At 37.8% G+C, this 18952-nt stretch overlaps 1 protein-coding gene across 2 annotated transcripts in view; it reads left to right on the top strand.

Annotated features, from left to right (window-relative positions):
* LOC132126501 (chromodomain-helicase-DNA-binding protein 5-like) overlaps positions 1 to 12420 on the top strand; it is a 37106-nt gene extending 24686 nt beyond the window's left edge. The window contains exons 24-41 of one of the 2 annotated variants that reach the window (XM_059537767.1): positions 75 to 250; positions 2397 to 2571; positions 2662 to 2748; positions 2975 to 3063; positions 3156 to 3289; positions 6432 to 6576; positions 6819 to 6978; positions 8035 to 8114; positions 8203 to 8401; positions 8484 to 8570; positions 9099 to 9260; positions 9425 to 9533; positions 9690 to 9822; positions 9901 to 10096; positions 10267 to 10430; positions 10526 to 10652; positions 11553 to 11591; positions 11938 to 12420. In XM_059537767.1, the coding sequence (XP_059393750.1) occupies positions 75 to 250; positions 2397 to 2571; positions 2662 to 2748; positions 2975 to 3063; positions 3156 to 3289; positions 6432 to 6576; positions 6819 to 6978; positions 8035 to 8114; positions 8203 to 8401; positions 8484 to 8570; positions 9099 to 9260; positions 9425 to 9533; positions 9690 to 9822; positions 9901 to 10096; positions 10267 to 10430; positions 10526 to 10652; positions 11553 to 11591; positions 11938 to 12065 (2390 nt within the window). In that variant the 3' untranslated portion in view covers positions 12066 to 12420. The remainder of the gene's footprint in view (positions 1 to 74; positions 251 to 2396; positions 2572 to 2661; positions 2749 to 2974; positions 3064 to 3155; positions 3290 to 6431; positions 6577 to 6818; positions 6979 to 8034; positions 8115 to 8202; positions 8402 to 8483; positions 8571 to 9098; positions 9261 to 9424; positions 9534 to 9689; positions 9823 to 9900; positions 10097 to 10266; positions 10431 to 10525; positions 10653 to 11552; positions 11592 to 11937) is intronic. The other variant, XM_059537768.1, reaches the window with a different exon arrangement.
* Positions 12421 to 18952: the final 6532 nt, after the last annotated feature.

Here is an 18952-nt window from a genome sequence, read left to right as displayed (position 1 = left end):
TGAGCTGAAGTGGTTTATGATAAACTTTTTTACACTTTGTGGATTCCAGTAGTTCATGTCCTAAATCTCTTCAGCGGGAGATAATAAAGAAGGAGAGGAGGGCAGTGTGATCCACTACGATGATAACGCCATTTCCAAACTGCTGGACCGTAGCCAGGATGCCACCGAAGACACAGAGATCCAGAACATGAACGAGTACCTGAGCTCATTCAAGGTGGCTCAGTATGTTGTGAGAGAGGAGGATGGAGAGGTGAGATACAGATGCTTACTGTGTGTTCCTCATGCCTTTATCTAATAAACAAGGGATCAAAGATGAATGTTAGTCAATCCTTTCAAAATGAATACCTTAGACCAGGGGTCTCCAACCTTTTTGTGAGTGAGGGCTCCCTGAAGGGATAAAATAGTCTTGAGGGCTACTTGTTTGATATAGGCACACACACGCGCACACACACAGTTTCAAGTTTTGAAAAATACAACAAACAGTAATATTGTTAAATAGTATGACTATTGAATATATAATTACCGTATATACCCGAATATAAGACAAGTTTTTTTGTCCTAAAAATAGGCGTTTTTGTCCTAAAAAATGAGGGGTCGTCGCGATATAGACAAAATCCCGGGGGGAAAGGGAGAAAGAACAACGGCATAAATATGAAATAGTGACTGAATGATATACTTTACATACTTGCATGTAAAATTAGAAAAGCAACATAATATCTGTGTTTAACTAAATTAAAACGCTGCTCCTTTGCCGCGCGATACGCAGAAGAGAACAAGAGAGGTGCGCGCACGAGACGCAGAGCGAGAGAGAGAGAGAGAGAGAGACAGACACAGACACAGACACAGAGAGGTGCGCGCGCGCGAGACGAAGAGCGAGAGAGAGAGACAGAGAGAGAGAGAGAGAGAGACAACAGAGAGACAGAGAGGTGCGCGCACGCGAGACGAAGAGCGAGCGAGCGAGCGAGAGAGAGAGAGAGAGAGAGAGAGAGAGAGAGAGAGAGAGAGACGTGCAGATTCTAAATATTTTAAATTATTGAATTATTTTATTATGTTTTAATGGTATATGAAATGTCACCAATAGTTATTTTCTCATTTTATAACATTATCATAAAAAAAAAAGAAAGATTACAATTCAGGCTATTTATAGAACGTGCTCGGCGGGCGACTCAGAGACTCCACGCGGGCTACCAGGTGCCCGCGGGCACCACGTTGGAGACCACTGCCTTAGACTACATTTTCTTTCACTGTTCTATGCTCAAGATGCGCATTGCCATTCAAGTTTCAGATTTTTTTTTTTTTTACAAAAGCTTCTTAAACTGTTGTTTTGTTAACGGAGTTATTATTGTGTTTAGGGGCAGTGGCACTATGGCTTTGCTCGGATTTTAGTCTGAAAAGACAAAAAGCTTCCGATGCAATGTTTAACCCCTTTTATTTTTTGCTTTAAAATTTGACCTGATGCATGCACTACTATTAAAAAGTTTGGGGTCTGTACAGTTTTTTCTAGAGACATTAATAACATGCATTAGGATGCATTATATGTTTATAATCTTGTAGAAGATTTATGTTTTATATTTGAACTTTCTGTTCATAAAGTATGCTGGGAAAAAAATATACTACATTAAGCAGCACAGCTGTTTCCAACTTTGATTTTAAGAAGAAATCAGAATATAAGAATAATTTCTGATGCTAAAAATGATGCTGAAAATTCCACTTTACCATCACAGGAACAAACGACATGTTAAAATGTATAAAAATAATATTACGTTGTAATAAGTTTGTATTTTATCAAATATATCTAACCAATAATTTCAAAAACATTTAAAAATCATATGCGGTATGTAATATCCTACAAAGTACACAAGATTCTGAGCTGTGTACGAATGTGCTCATTTTCATTTTCACTGAAGGGAAATGACATTATAGACATGCGCAAAAGCTAAATTTTCAATTTTCCATCCTCATTTCACACTGACACCGACTCCTGGAAATCTTCTGGGATTGTGCTGGTGCTGACATCCTTACTATAGCAACCCATGTAGATGCACAGGTCACAATTTGTGGATTTGTGTGAATTTGTATAGAGCATAGTATACTATGCTTTGAAGTACCTATATGCATTATTGAATCATTCAATATAATATCAATGTATTGTTAATCATCTGTTAACATCACTGTACTATTGTACCACCACAGTCCTTTTTGTAAGGGATCTGTCTGTGGAAGGGACTAAATAAGGAAGGGACTAAATAATTACAAAAAAGTAATTATATTATGTCATATACAAATCCCAGATGTTTAGTATTATTGTTGGTATACAATAAATATAATTAGATTACTTGAAGTCAATAACAGGCCTGTGATATATGATCTGCATTTGTATGTGTGTGTTCCTGCAGGAAGAGGTCCAGAGGGAGATTATTAAGCAGGAAGAGAATGTTGATCCGGACTACTGGGAGAAGCTCTTGAGGCACCATTACGAGCAGCAGCAGGAGGATTTGGCACGGAACCTGGGCAAAGGGAAACGCATCCGCAAACAGGTCAACTATAATGACGCCTCTCAGGAGGACCAAGGTACCCAAACACAGATGCTGACTGTGCTATAACGCAGCACAAAACTGTGCATATGAGTTTACAAAGATTCCATCTCAATCCTGTTCTCAGAGTGGCAGGATGATCTTTCAGATAATCAATCTGAGTACTCCGTCGGGTCCGAGGATGAGGATGAAGATTTTGAGGAACGTCCTGAAGGTAGGCATCATTATATATGTATAAACACACACACACACTCTAATGTTTAAAACTTTGGGGTCAGTGTGATTTTTTTAAAGAAATATATAATTATATTCAGCAATTTATTTCAAATAATATTTTAAATTTGTATTAAATAAGAGTAGCCTTGATAGGCATAAGAGACTTCTTTCAAAAACATAAAAAAATCTTACTGACTTTCGTTGTACTTGGTACACACCTCAAGGAGGACGCAGACATTCTCGCAGACAGTTGAGAAGCGATCGGGACAAACCATTGCCACCGTTGCTGGCTAGAGTTAGTGGAAACATAGAGGTAAATCTTCTTACAATATTGTGAAGAGAGAGAGTTTGTGCGTAATTCCTTGCTTCAGGTGAAGCTTTGGCTATTTACCTTTGGGATTTCAGGTTTTGGGATTTAACGCCCGACAGCGGAAAGCCTTCCTTAATGCAATTATGCGCTGGGGTATGCCCCCACAAGATGCCTTCAACTCTCACTGGCTGGTCCGTGACCTGAGAGGGAAAAGTGAGAAAGAGTTCAGGTATGTGTGTGTTTCTCTGTTATAGTTTGTGTGTGTATATATATACATGACATGACATTTTCACCAGATGTCGGTAACAACCCAAGTAATCCATACATAGAAAGGAAACAATACAAATAAGTTAAAAAATTAAAATTTTTGAACTTAAATTTACTTTATATTTCGTACAAAAGCCTTTGTTGTTATTGACCACTTTAAGATACCTCCTGTATGGAGAAACTAGTCACATGCATTGCTCAGGTCTGATTTTGGACCATTGTTCCACACAAACAGTCTTGAAATCTTGAAGCTTCTGTGGGTCTCATGAACTCTGATCTTTAGTTTCATTCTAGCAGCTTTATTTTCTTTCTCTGAAACCAGTTGAGAGTTTCCTTGGTGTTTGGGATCTTTTTGTCACACTGAAATGTCTATCCTTGTTTTATCTTCATCAGATTTTTATCAAGAATGTCTCAGTACATTTTTCCATTCATCCTTCAGTTATATGAATTTTGCCAGAGCCACACTATGATGTTTTTGGGGTGATGTGCAGTCCCATTTGACCTCCAGACATGGTGTGAATAATGGCATCCAAAGAGAACAATTTTGGTCTCATCTGACCAGACTGTATTCACAAAGTATTTCACAGGCTTGTCTAAATGTTGTGCAGCAAACTTTAAAGGGGTCATATGATGCTGCTAAAAAGAACATTATTTTGTGTATTTGGTGTAATGAAATGTGTTTCTGCGGTTTAAGGTTAAAAAAACATTATTTTCCACATACTGTACATTATTGTTTCTCCTCTATGGCCTGCCTTCTGAATTGCATAGATTTTTACAAGGCTCATCGGTCTGAAAAGTGAGGTGTGCTGTGATTGACCAGCTATCCAGCGCATTGTGATTGGCCGAATGCCTCATGTTTGAGATGGAAATGTTATACCTCTTAACATATTGTGAAGCCTTGTCCAACCAGAGCGATGAGACAAAAACATAAAACTCTTTATAAACGTGATATAAATATGAATTTTAGGCGTGTTTTCTTTTGGAAGGCAAAAACAAAGTAGTTTCACTTTTTCAACGAAACAGCGTCACACACCCTGGCCTTGAGTGAGCAGAGGCTGGAGGTCTAGAGTGAGCCGCGGACGGCTTGAATGAGCAGAGGCAGGCGGCTTGAGAATGGTGCGGCAGGCGGATTCTACGAAGGAGATTACTTTGGCCTTGCAGCAACCACATGTGACAACACCAGGCTGAATGGAGCTTCGTCCACAGTGAAAGCCAATCCTGCGATCCACAGTGCATAGTTGATGTATTTCCTCAGCGACCAGCACTGATCAGCTCCTGGCATGATGAAGTAGATATCGTCCTCTTTTGGAAGGCCAAACAAGGTAGTTTCGCTTTCACAGTGAAACGCACAGCGTCTATACGACATGGCGGCGTTGGCAACAACAATACTACAATGAGAGTAAAAGGTACGCCTTCTTTGCATGAACATCTGGACGGTGTTATGCAAATCTTCCCACATAGTGATGTAGACATGTGAGGGCGTGTTAGAACCATAGACTGTAATAAAACATGGACGTAGTGTCCGTGAAGTCACCCATAGGTTTCCGAAGAGAGTTTTTGAAACCAAAAGTGGGCAGAGCAGGCCGTCGCCGTCTTGGCAGCGTGTCACCATGCGTCACTCCAGGGTAATCAAAAATAGGCAAAAAGGCAGGAGCTGGTTGCTGAAGCCACGCCCACCTAGGTCGACAGCGGTGACAGCAGCAGCAATCCACCTGTCAATTTAGTGGCCACACCCTCAATTATGCTGAACTTTAAGGCTTAATATAATTTAAATGGATGAGTTATAAAAAAAATTCACCCCCCTCACAGTTGTCATGAAGGGTAAAATTAGTTATATTGACCAAACTCATTTTTTGCACCAGGCTGTAAACATATTTTTTTCTGCTTTAAAGTTGGGTATTTTAACATGGGGGAGTCTATGGGATTGACTCCCTTTTGCAGCCAGCCTCAAGCGGCCAGTCGATGAATTGCAGTTTTAGTCACTTCCTTGTTGGCTTCAAGAGAGAGAGCGGGAGGTTGCCACTCGGTTAGAACGAACCGTTTCAGGGGGGTGTGGACGAATCTCAACTTTTATAAAGAATCTCTTTGGAAATAAGATTTAAGTCTTTGCAACTTCATAGATCTTCTTTATTCACCAAGAGCTTGTAACACTCCTAAGAGAAAGGACAATTTGAAATCTCATCATATGGCCCCTTTAAATGAGCTTCAACATGCTTTTTCTTCAGCAATTCCAGGTTTTTCTGAAGCTCTCCACAGTTGGTCCTTGGCTCTTAGAAAACTCTTCTGATAATTCTTTTTACTCTGTCAGAAATCTTGCAAGGAGCACCTCGTGGCCTGTTTATGATGAAGTAATGTTCTTTCCACTTCCGGATTACGGCCCCAACAAGTGCTCACTGGAACATTCAGAAGTATAGAAATCCATCCAATGCCATCTGTATGTTTTTCAACAATAAGGTTTGAAGGTCTTGAGAGAGATCTTTGCTTTTACCCATCATTAAATTTTTCTTGTGTGACACGTTGGGCATGAGACACCTTTTTATAGGCCATCAGTTGGGACTGAACCAACTGATATTAATTTCCACTGACAAGGGGCAGGATTGCTTTCTAATTACTGATAGATTTTTGCTGGTGTCTTGGCTTTCCATTCCTTTTTGCACCTCCCTTTCTTCATGTGTTCAATAATTTTTCCTGTGTCATTCCACTTTATTATACAGAACTTAATTTCTGAACGTATTTGTATTGCTTTCTTTGAATGTATGCATTTCTTGGGTGCATCTGGTGAAAATTCATTCATGTCAACAGCACGTTTAGGAATATATTTACTGCGAAAAATGGTGACATATTCAATACTTTACCCGCTGTGTGTGTGTGTGTGTGTGTATATATATATATATATATATATATATATATATATATATATATATATTTAATAATTTAATAATACACTAAATTAATAAAATTAATAAATAAATAATAATAAATAAATAATAATAAATACATTAATAAATAATTTAAATAAACTCTTAAATAAAATTAATACATTTTTTTTTTTACTTAAATTTTTTTTTTACATTTTCATTCATCGGTCTTTGTGTGTTTTTCAGGGCTTATGTATCTCTATTCATGAGGCACCTGTGTGAGCCAGGGGCAGATGGAGCAGAGACATTTGCAGATGGAGTCCCGAGGGAAGGCCTATCCCGCCAACATGTTCTCACCCGGATCGGTGTCATGTCTCTGGTCCGCAAGAAGGTGATGAACTACTTACTGCATTTTATGTGCACTGGTTTTTAACTTTGTTGGATAAATATTTAATTTGTTGATTTGTTTATTTATGATTAATTAAAATGATGTACTTTAACATTCTATGGCATTATGTACTTGATTGAACATTTGTATAAAATAATATATACAAAATAATAAAATTGCAGCTTGAATTTGATTAAATTTGACATAAAACATAAAACTATACCGAAATGTGAATGTGTGTATAGGTTCAGGAGTTTGAGCATGTGAATGGGAAGTTTAGTACACCGGATTTGATTCCTGTGGGATTGGAGCTGAAAAAACTTACTGAAAGTGTCTCGTCGGACCCCAGTACGCCTGTTCCTGCCAGTCCGGTTCCGACTCAACCCAGCACACCTGTTCCTTCAGGTGTGTGAAAGTGTGCACTGGTTTGGGTGTGAAAGTGTGCACAAATTTGTATAATGATATGGGTATGACAGGTATAACAATGTGAAGGTGGTTTATGAGGACAGTGCCCTGTATTGTAATTCAAAAAACATACTAAAAGTTTTTTTTTTTTTTTTTTTTTTTTTTTTTTTTTTTAAATCAAAAATGCACAAAGTTTTCTGTAAAGGGTAGGTTCAGGTAGGGTTGATGTAGGGCGAAAATACAATTTGTACAGTATAACAACCTTTATGCCTATGGAGAGTCACGTAAACCACCAATACCAACGTGTGTGTGTGTTAGGGCTGGGTAAAAATTTCTAATTTTTAATCGATTCTCTTTTTTTGAAGCATTATTGATTCTTAAATCCCAAAAATCGTTTAGTCAAGTCTGTTTTCAGTTAACGAACGGAACAATGTAGCATGCCTCCCATCCAATAAATCACTGTAAGCTTTGTGTTTTGTTACTTTTTATATGAAACAAAGTCTCAGATTTCAAATTCTGTCATTTTGTTTTACAATGTTCAAACAGTGTTCACTCAATAGGTGTTTCAACCACAGAAGGAAGTCAATAAATCTGCTTGTAAACAACTGAATGTCACGTAACATCACATTTACCTCATTTTACTGAATATATGCACCATATGACATATTAATTATCATTTGTACTGTTTTTCAATATTTATTTGATAATCTGTCAAGTTTTTATGACTGCAACCATTTAAATGTTTATATTTAAAAAAACTAATTGGAGAAGAAATATAATTATGTAATTGTAAAGTTTGTATTAACTTAGTAGTAACAACCTGACTCATTAGTTTTATATTTTTCCTTGAGAAAATATTCCATATATTGTACCTGATATGTATCCAGAATAATTAATATTGAATCAAATAGAAATGGAATAACAAACTTGGGAATCAAAAGCAAATTGATTAATGAACTTTATCCCAAAACCCAGCCCTAGTGTGTGTGTATGTCCATGACTCAATGAAATGCTGGTTGTTTGTGGTTAACTGGACAGTAACATTTGTTTTTACAGAAAAGACAGAGTCAGTGTCCGGTTCTCAAGAAGACAAGGAGATTACAGAACCAGAGAGTACCAAATCGCTGGACCCTGAGGTCAGACTGAAGTCATCCAAAAATATCTTCTTTTTTTTCCCTGTTTTTTTTTTTTCTTGTCCTTATTGAAATCTCTATCTTCTTACAGCAGCCAGTTATGCCAGAACCCTCCACTGCACCAGAGAAGACCAATGAGGGAGAAGAACCAAAAAGCGGAAGTCCAGAAGGAAAAGGAATGGAAGAGAGTGAGAAGAATGACACCCCTATTGTCCATTCAGAGCCATCGTCCAATCAAGCACAGCCGCCCAGTAAACCTAGTGAGCAGTCAGCCAATCAGACACCTTCAGGTGAGGGTTCTAGACCATGCATATTATTCTATAAAACATTTCTCTCAATAAACAAAATATTAAAATATTTTGTTTATTCAAGACTGTGCTAAAGAGAAAGAAACTTCTCCGGAGAGAGTGGAAAATAAACCCAGCCCAGCAAAAATAGATGATAAGGAGCAAAAACCAGGTCAGTATTTGTTCATTATGTTTCCAGAAACAGAATAAAAGGAGCGGTCGAGATTCCAGATCCATTTTATCTTCAGACTGGCACCTTAAAAAAACACATTTTCAACTAAATGGGTACAAAACTGTACCTAAACCTTTTTTTTTAACAAATGTAAATGTCAGAAAAAGGAGGTGCTCAGAGGTTTGTTAAATTTATTCATTTTCTTTGCAATTTTCATGCACAGAACCCCTTTTATGAAATAATGTTTGTTTAGATAATTTCTTTCAGATTTTTGTATTTTTCCAGCATTAAAAATTAAACAGACATCCAAATTAAATAGACAAGATTTAGAAAATAAACATATATTTGATAAATGATCAAATAAAAATATAAAATAAAGTAGTTTTTTTTATAAATGTATTGTCCCCATAAATGAAAGTTTGACAAAATGTGTGTAAAAATTGGAATGAGATTTCTAAGTCAGTTTAATAATAAAAAGTGAACCGAATAAAAAAAAAGTACCAACCTCTGCTTCGTCAAACTGTGTAGTTTCTGCAGCCATTCCTGATGATGTAAAATCTGAAGGCCCTCCTGAGAACCAACTGAATGGAGAGAAAGACTCGAGGGACGACGTGGATGAGAGCCACAGAGATGACAAGAACAGCGTCAAGACTCGTTTCATGTTTAACATCGCAGATGGAGGATTCACAGGTGAGTTGTAGTCTTGTTGACGATGTTCTGATTTGCTCTCTCGCTTCAGCGGGCAGAAACACATCGGTTACGTATTGAATCATGGACAGCAGATGAAAAATTCTGGTGAATGATAGGAGAGATCAAGAATGCATGGATGTGCATGAGTGTTTATGTGTGTTCAGAATTACACACGCTATGGCAGAACGAGGAGCGCGCAGCTGTATCATCTGGCAAAATGTACGACATCTGGCACCGTCGCCATGACTACTGGCTGCTAGCTGGCATCGTAACGTATCCTCACTGTTCCTTCCATTGCGCATTTGAGATGTCTTATTATTCCTTTTATCATTAAAAAAAAAAAAGAATTCTTCAGGTTGTGTGCTTCATTGTAATTGTTAGTAAAGTATTTTCAGTATATGAAGCAAATCCTTAACCAGGTGCTGTCAGACATGGCTATGCCCGCTGGCAGGACATCCAGAACGACCCACGGTACGCCATCCTCAATGAGCCTTTCAAGACTGAAGTGCACAAAGGGAACTACTTAGAAATGAAGAATAAATTTCTTGCCAGACGTTTTAAGGTAAAAGTTACTGTGTGTTTTATTGGAATTCGTTCAAAATAGACTTTTATATTCACACATTCTACATTCACATTTTAGCTCCTGGAACAGGCTTTGGTAATTGAGGAGCAGCTTCGGCGCGCGGCATACCTGAATATGACTCAGGATCCCAGTCACCATGCCATGGCCCTCAACACACGTTTCGCAGAGGTGGAGTGCCTGGCTGAGTCCCATCAGCACCTCTCCAAAGAGTCACTGGCTGGTAACAAGCCAGCCAATGCTGTGCTGCACAAAGGTCATTTTCTACAAATATAATAAACACCCTGATGCTTGGAACTGCCCCATGTTGCTTGCTGTTCATAACAATAGCTTGATCAACCGAACAGAAACTAAATGTACATTTAAAAAACAAAACAAAAAAACAGTTAAAAACGTTTTCTTTGTTGTTCACTGGTGTTGTTTCAGTGTTGAATCAGCTGGAGGAACTGTTAAGCGATATGAAGGCTGATGTGACGCGGTTGCCCTCCATGCTTTCGCGGGTCCCACCCGTGTCCGCCCGGCTCCAGATGTCCGAGCGGGGCATCCTCAGCAGACTCACCAGCCGGGGCAATGAGCCGCCACCTCAGCAGGTCAGCGTGACACGTCTTTTGCCATATGTGCAATCCATATAAGATGAATAATAGATGGTCCTCATATAAGAATGTTCTGTTTCATCTCCCCTCAGCCATTCCCTCAGGGCTCTTTCGGCTGTTCTCAGATGTATAATAGTGGTTTCGCCGGAGGGTTCTGTGGACCTGGAGGCACTGCGATGGTGAACTACAGCCAGATGCCCCTGGGGCCGTACGTCAGCGGTTAGTGGCCTACATTAGCTTTGAAATGAAGAGCACATAATAATCAAAAACCTAGTGAAAGTGACATTCATTCAGCCAAGTATGGTGACCCATACTCAGAATTTGTGCTCTGCATTTAACCCATCCAAAGTGCACACACACAGCAGTGAACACACACACACACACACTGTGAACACACACCCTGAGCAGTGGGCAGCCATTTATGCTGCGGCGCCCGGGGAGCAGTTGGGGGTTCGATGCCTTGCTCAAGGGGACCTAAGTCGTGATATTGCCGGTCCGGGACTCGAACCCACAACCCTAGAGTTAGGAGTCAAGTGGTCTGGTTAAAGGGACAGTTCACTAAAAAATTAACAGTTTTTCAACATTTAAGGCCTGTTTTCACTAAGACAATAACTATAGAGATAACTAAAGTGATAACTGTATCAAAATCACAATATATTGCAGTATGTGCGTATTATTCCGGAATGTGCATTTGAAAGATTACTAGCGAGTGCTCTTACCTCAACCTAAAAATGTTTTAACTAAGATTTTTATGGATTTTTATGCACTGTAATGTATGTTTGTTGTATGTTTCTCAGGAGATATTAATTCTTCTGTCAGGTTGTAATTGAAAATAAAAACTTAATTGACTTGTCTGGTTAAAGGTTAAATAAATAAAATGAAATCAACGATTACATTCTGTTTATTATATGTATGTGTTGTTTTTGTTATAGTAGTTGCATGGACTCTTCTTTTACATTTAAAATTATTATTAAAATTATGTTTTTGTTATTATAGTTATTGTCATTGGTGAGAACGGGCCTTTACTTGTCCTCATGCCATTCAAAACATTTTGAAAAATGCCCACAGAATTTTCCAAATATCTTTTCCAAATATCTTTTTTAAAAGTATGTTCTGCAGAAGAAGGAGCTGGTTTATCTGAAACAGATGACACCAACAGTAAACTAGTGCACAGATATCCACATCAATCTCTAGTTTGTTACCAAATGAACTTTTGGAGATTCAGTGATTAGCTTTTTTTTTAGTTATTGTTAAATAAAATGAAAACTACTGAATTTAAATAAATATGAACTGAAATAAATGTTTATACTAAAATTACTTAAACTCCAATGAGATTAATGTAGAAATAAAAAAGTATGTAACAAATGACTAAAACTAAAATTTAAATATCATGAAAAAAACTAAATCAAAATATTAATATGATGAAATTACTAAATAACGAAATTACTAAATTACACATGATTTAATATATAGAAATTTCATTCTTCTGTTTACTTCTTCTTAGTGTCCTCAAACGGACCTCCGGGCCCAACCAGTCACCTAGAGAAGAAGACCAGTGATGCTCTGCGAGATGTGGCCACACCTGATCTGAAATCAGGCAAACCTAGTGATGTTATATGCATTGAGGACTAGCACGCAGCCATTCCGTACTCTTTCTGTACAATACCTATGGACAAAACTGTGGAGAACTCCTCCAAACGATAAATATTAAACAGTAAACCTTATCATTTGCACTTTTGTCTTTCAGAATCTGTACTTGTACGCACCTGTAAGTTTTATTCAGTGGAGTTCAGTTCTCTTTCATTCTTTTTCAACTTCTACAAATGTCTTGTTCAGTTACTAAGGACGCTTATGAAGAGGGCACCATTGTTTTATTTTTATTTTTTATTAGAATTATTATTTTTACATCATGGCTTGTTTTTCTTGGCCATGAAGGACATTTTCAACTCTGCTAATGTTGAGCCATCTGGAGGTGCAACTAGTTTCTGGCCAGTTCAAGGACCGGACGTCCCACCATTACAGTACAGCCTGTGCTTTGCTCCTGACTCTGCTCATGGACTGTGTATCGTTGCTGCCCCTGCAGGTTATTGCTATGTAGTGCATCTAAACACAGTATAGTGCAATGACTCATTTTCTCTGGAAAACTAAAGATGATTTTACAGTACGTCACCACTCATGTTTCCTTTTTCAATTGTTCTGGATTGTTTTTTTTTTTTTTAAGTTTACATTCCTCTTTAAAGAGAAAAAGAGCGTTGACCATGAATTTTAAAATGTGCTCTCAGTAATTTTTTTCATTTTTTTAAATTATGAAAAAAGTGTACACTTAAAATAATCACTATCCTAAGATCCTAAGAGCTGCCTTGTGTTAGATCACATGGAGTACTAAATAATACTCACTATAAAAAATTACAGATTGCACCTTCAACGGATAGAGCAGTATTAAATCAATGGCAAATGAAATGTTTCATGAACTATGAGCTGATAGTTTGAAAATCTTGAAAACAAAATTAACACAACTTTAATGGAAGGTTTCATTTTAAATGCAACGTGAACACTATTCAAATAATCTGGCAAGCTGTTGAATACTTCAGAAATATTTTGATATGTCCCTTGGTTTGTAAAAAACAAAACAAAATAATTTAAAGTAATTAATTTGCAATGGAAATGTATGGGGTAATTATACAGACTTTAACGTGGAGCAAAATCTGCACACAATTCCATAAGCCTGGAAATGTTGGTTACATATAAAAGCAGTCTCACAATTTTGTATGTTCAGTTGTTTTATATAAATTCGGTTTAATTTCAATTTTGCTGAATAAGTCATGTACTGTAGGTGCTTCAACACAATAAAAGTTTCACATTTCTGGTACAATGCATTTTTGTAAAGACATTTTGTTTGATTTTACAAAGTGAGCAACAGTTCTCAAAAAGAAATGATATTCTATTATTGTTATGTACTTTTATTATATTATATTCATGCAATCAACAGCATGTCTGGGATATTTCTGTTTTTAGTTTCTGGAACAAAGTGAATAATGTTCCACAGGGAGATTTGTGCATTGTTTCGACCATGTTCTTGAATTCCTCACATTCAGATCCTTTTCATTTGTAAACTTGATTCTCCCAGTTTTGTATTATTAATATCATATCCTTTTATTGTCAGATGCATTTTGCTTGACATTTTGTGAATTGCTGAAAACATGGACCCTAAGTGCGTTGGTTTTACTAAGCCAAGCTTATGGATAGTGTTGACATGATTGTTCTGGTGCCATAAGTGGTATGTATATGAATAGTTTTTGTTTCAATTTGAAATAATATGCCTTGTGTAACTGTCTTTAAGCAGCGCACTTTATATGGAGATCAGATGTTACCATAAAGACGGCATCTCCTATGTGCCATTTCAAACGCAGTAGAAACCTCTTTTAATAACTTGTATACTCAGTTTCAGTCTGTGGTATGTTATGTTAATGTAGACAAAGTACTCTGTTTGTTTTCTGCATCTCAGCATCAATGTAAATGGCACTGAAGTGTCATGGCTGACCGTAAACGGGATCAGAGCTTCATTTGCAGTAGTTTTAACTTAAGGGGTTCAAGATGATCATTTTTGTGTAAACTATGAATGTGGAAAAAATGCAGTTAAATGTTCACATGCACACTTGCGCTAGAAAAAACTCAAATGATTTCAATGAAACACAAAGACCGCCTCAAGAGTCAAGGGACCTTAAATGCAAGGTTATAAAGAGAGTCTCAGCAGTATAAAATGTGTTGTGAAATTGAGTTTTGTTTTAATCATGTGTAATGAGTTTACACCATTTCAATCGTACTTTTTATCACAGTATTGCTATTGACATTAAGCTCCATTTAAATGCAATCAAACTGAAGCCAAAATGAATTTATGAAGTAATTAAAAAGCTTCAGTCTAATATTAGAGAAGTCTTTTCAGTCAAGTACACTAGGCTTCAGAAGCTACCAAAAGACCCTGGTCTAGACACCTTTGTTGCAACAAGCGCATAACATGTGAGATGTCTTTAGATTACTTTAAACCAGAGGGATCTATGTCCTGGTCTCTAAACAGCTGTGGGGGTAAAAAAAAGAAGTAAACAGTATTGTTATTCTGAAGAGATAAGAATATCAAAAACAGATAAGTGAACTACTATCATTTCACTTTGTACTCAGTGTATTTGTTTAATGTTTTAATAAATCCTCTCCAATAATTTTGCCAGTGTTTGCCTCTAATTTGAGTCTAAGATCCTGTGGTGAACTAATTAATAGAAAATCAAAGTCATGTTTTTGCATTGTGTGTGTGGGTGGGTGGGTGGTCTGACAGGTCTTAGAAAAGCCACTGTACTGTCTGACAGTCACTGTCTTATTGCAAATAATAGATATTTATGGTGATTTATTTGATAGTGGGAAATTACAGAGAAAACTTTAGTATCCAAATATAGTTTGTAGACCACAAACGAGTCCTCTGCTCATCTAAATTGATAAAGCCAATGAAAACCAAAACCAAAGCACACTCACACACAAACCATTAAATCATGAAAGACATCAGTTATACAGCTCTGAATTCACTTGTTGCAAACGCCTCACACCTGAAGACAAACTCTTGCTTTGAGTAAGTTGGGAAAGCAGTGGTTTTGGATCCCGAAAGCCATGTTGAAGAGACAGCAATGAAGTCTCATAGCCAGAACGAATAAACACATAACTAGCTTGCTCCAGGGCCTGGGAATCAAGACTGGAAACTTGACTCTTCTGGCATAGAGAGGTGAAACCCAGTGTGGGCCAGCTGAGATGTGGGCTTACACTGACTGGTAGCTGGCTTGTGCGGATTGTAAGCCACTTGGATGGGACACCGACTGATAATGGGCTTTTGCTGACTGGTAGCTGCCTTGTGCTGACTGCAGGCCACTTGGTTGTAACAGTCGGGTAATGAGCCTGTCCTGGTTGTTCACGGCTAGTGGGCAGGGATAGAGACTGGTAACCGGCTTGTGCTGACTGTAGGCTGCTGGGATATGATGGAGGTTTGTAACGAGCCTGCCACTAGGATGAGACACAGACTGGTAATGTGTTTGGGATGGTCCATCCTCTGCTCCGCAATGATTTGTCAGATATAGTGGAGAAAACAAGTCCGACCACCAGATGTCGCCAATGTGCATTGTATTGAAAGCTTCGAGTAATGAACCGTTTTTCGGCACAATTTCATAAAAGCCTCAAACTCTTCAGAATTCATTTGATTGAATTGGTCGAAAGTTATAACTACCTAGGTACTATTATCGATAATAAATTACATTTTGCAGAGAATACCAATAGATTCTGTAAGATGAGCCAACAAAGACTTTGTCTGCTAAATTAAATATCGATAAGACATTGATGACTGCTTTTTATAAGGCATACTTTATGTGGAATCGATTTTAACTTTTACACTGATTTGCTGGTTTGTCTCTTTAAAGGTCAAACAAAAGAATTCTCTATCAAAGGTTGTAACTAACTGCAGTAAAGTACTGTGTGTGGAATTGCCTGGGTTGTCAGATTTGTTTGACATTTCTACATCATATCTGACACATCTCACCCTCTTCATGATTCATCTCAAACCCTCCTCACCTCTATCTAAAACAAACATATTCCAATTTGTGTTTGTTCCATCTATCAATTTGCTTAATTCAAATAGGAAGAGGTCATTTTTAATGTTTTGTCCTTTCTTAACGTGCTATTAATGTTGAGCATTTGTCTGTCTTGCCTGTATGTGGTGTAAAATATCTATCATGCTGAAGAACAAATTGCCTCTAAAGGGGACAATAAAGTTTTTACAATTACAATTAGACAATCAGTTGTCAAGAAAACCTGTAATATACAATTATTAGATTCAGGTGTCAAAGCCATATCACAGGAAAATCGCTAACTCTACGTCCCAAAGTTCATACTATCCATGCTAAATAGTGTGTGAGATTAGAATTAGTGTGCCCCAAGGTATAGTATGTTGAAAAGAGTACGCCAAAAGTATTTTAAAGAGACTGAAAGTAGAGGAATTTAGTTTTTGTATTGTGTGTGGGACTGTGGGTCTAAACTGCATTTCGAGATACATGCCCTCACGATGTAGTGCCAGATTGTGAGATTTAATGAACACAAAAAAAAGAAAGTAAATAACTTATTTTATCATTTGATAGCACAAATTAAATTGAAAATCACTTCAGAGTTGCCATAATTTGTAATATGTACATTTATATGAATCTTTTTGTATTTTATCTTCTTGCTGGCCAGCTCTGTTCATTGGATGGTGGATCGCTGATTCCCCCTGCAGGTTATTGGTATGTATTTCAGGTAAACTCAGTTTGTCATTTCCTTACTTAAAGATTTTGGAGGGAGTGTTTGTTTTTCTTCATACTGGAAATATTGTTTTTCCACAGTGGTTAATAGCTGTTTGCCAAGAAACAATTAAGGTCACAGTTGTAATAACTTAGTGCAGTAAAAAGACCTTTCTACTGATTCTGAAAAACACCAGAAGAAAGATGTCCCTGATCATCTGGCTGAACTTTCCACAGTCCTGCTGCAGGGAGACATAACGACCACATATGTGGCCAGAGGAATAAACTGCGATGTCCATAACACACTGTAAGAGGCCTAAGAGTGCTAAGGGAGACAGGAACAACAGTTGATCACCCTTGCAGTGTCAAACCATGTGTCATCCGAGATATGTTTGAGAACCTTGGTTGAAAAGTGAGGTAATGTCTTACAGCGAGGATGAGATGCACAGTAGCAGCAGCTGATGGCTACACAAGATACTCGGTGGAACTTTTATTTTTACTGATATTGTCTTAGTTGTTTGACTACATAATAACATTAAGTAGTTTTAGACTTTCTGGATTTATATGCACACTATGACAACCAACTAGAAATACCTACTAGTGATGTCATTGTGTAATAAACCTGTGTACAGGACACAAACTAGTTTGCCATTTATAATAACCATCCTGTTACCACCCCTTGACCCACGCAGTTGTAATCAATACAAAATAAGAGGTTTTAAAAGACAGTTTAGACTGATTACATAACCACAAACTAAGGGAACACCACACAAAGATGAAAATCTAACATGAGGTATATTATTATTATTTTTTGGATAACAAAAAAAAACAGCAAACAACAAAACCACTTAAAAGTCTGTTTAAGTGATTTATTAAAAGAAAACACTCAGAGACCCACTGAACAAGGTTAACTCAACTATGCAGCTATGAGTTCGCTTGTTGCAACAGTCTCCACATACCTGGTGATAAGCGCTTGTTTTGAGTAGTGTGGGAACATAGTGGTGCTGTATTCTGAAAGTCAGGCTGCACAGACGGTGACACAGACTCATAGCTTGAAGCAAGATGTACATTACTGAGTTGCTCTAGGGCTTGGGAACCAAAACTGGAAAGAGACTCATAACTTGACTGCTCTGGTGTAGAAAAGTGTTTGAATCCATGCCGAAGAGAAACAGACTGGCCACTGGGCTGCGGCACAGACTGGCAGTGTGCTTGTGCTGACTACAGGGCACTAGGCTGAGACACAGTGTGCTTCTCAAACGGAAGACTCCTTTCTAGTTCAGTCCTTCAGAGTTTCGTAGGCTAAAGTCCTCAGCATTAAACGCTAGAATGAGACACTCTAGTAAGTGCGCGTGGCTACGTCACATATGTTCCCGCCCTCACCGTCATGGCACAAAAACACTAATAAAACTTAGTTTTGAAAAAATACTTTGTAGCCTATTACAAATCTTTATATTATTTAGCTTTCTATTAATGCAATACAATGAGTCACAGTCGTCTAGTCTCCCTGTGGCTTAAATCATTGGCAGTTTAGCATTTAGTAAGTAATTTACACTAAAACAAAAGATAACCTCTATCCTTTAATGTCCGAAAACATTTCTGTCTTACATTTCATAATAAATTCAGACAAGCTCAGTACCGACTCATGTTTCATCAGTTTATTTTCTTGAAATGGAATGGGTACAAAGGATTGTGGGTGACTGAAGGTCGCGGAGGATACATTCCCCCCATCCTTCAAATTCAGCTGAATGAAGGACGTGAAACGAAGGCTGCCTCCCAAAGATCCTTCCGATTAAGATGGTCTTCAGTGACGTTTGATGACGTGTCAGCCTATATATGCAGTAATGCAGTCTTCGTAGGATGAAGCCTTCTGTTTGAGAAGCACCCACAGATTGGTAGCTGCTTTGTTCTAACTGCATGTCACTAGGCTGGGGCACAGACTGCTAGCCAGCTTGTGCTGACTGTAGACTGCCAGGTTGTGATGGAGCTTGGTAATGAACCTGTCCTGGTAGTCCACGAGACTGGGGCACAGACTGGAAGCTGGCTTATGCTGATTTGTAGCTTGTTTGTGCTGACTGCAGGCCACTGGGCTGGGCCACATACTGGTACCTGGGCCACAGATTCATTTAGTTTTTTTTAATTATATTTCAGTTTCACAAAGAAACGTGCAGCAATAGTCTAAATTATATTAACCATAGACCTAGACTAACAGATTATATT

The sequence above is a fragment of the Carassius carassius genome, chromosome 44, assembly GCF_963082965.1.
Source record: "Carassius carassius chromosome 44, fCarCar2.1, whole genome shotgun sequence".
Classification (NCBI taxonomy): domain Eukaryota; kingdom Metazoa; phylum Chordata; class Actinopteri; order Cypriniformes; family Cyprinidae; genus Carassius; species Carassius carassius.
The sequence above is the reverse complement of the archived record's forward strand: the minus strand, read 5'-3'. Positions and strand labels throughout refer to the sequence as shown.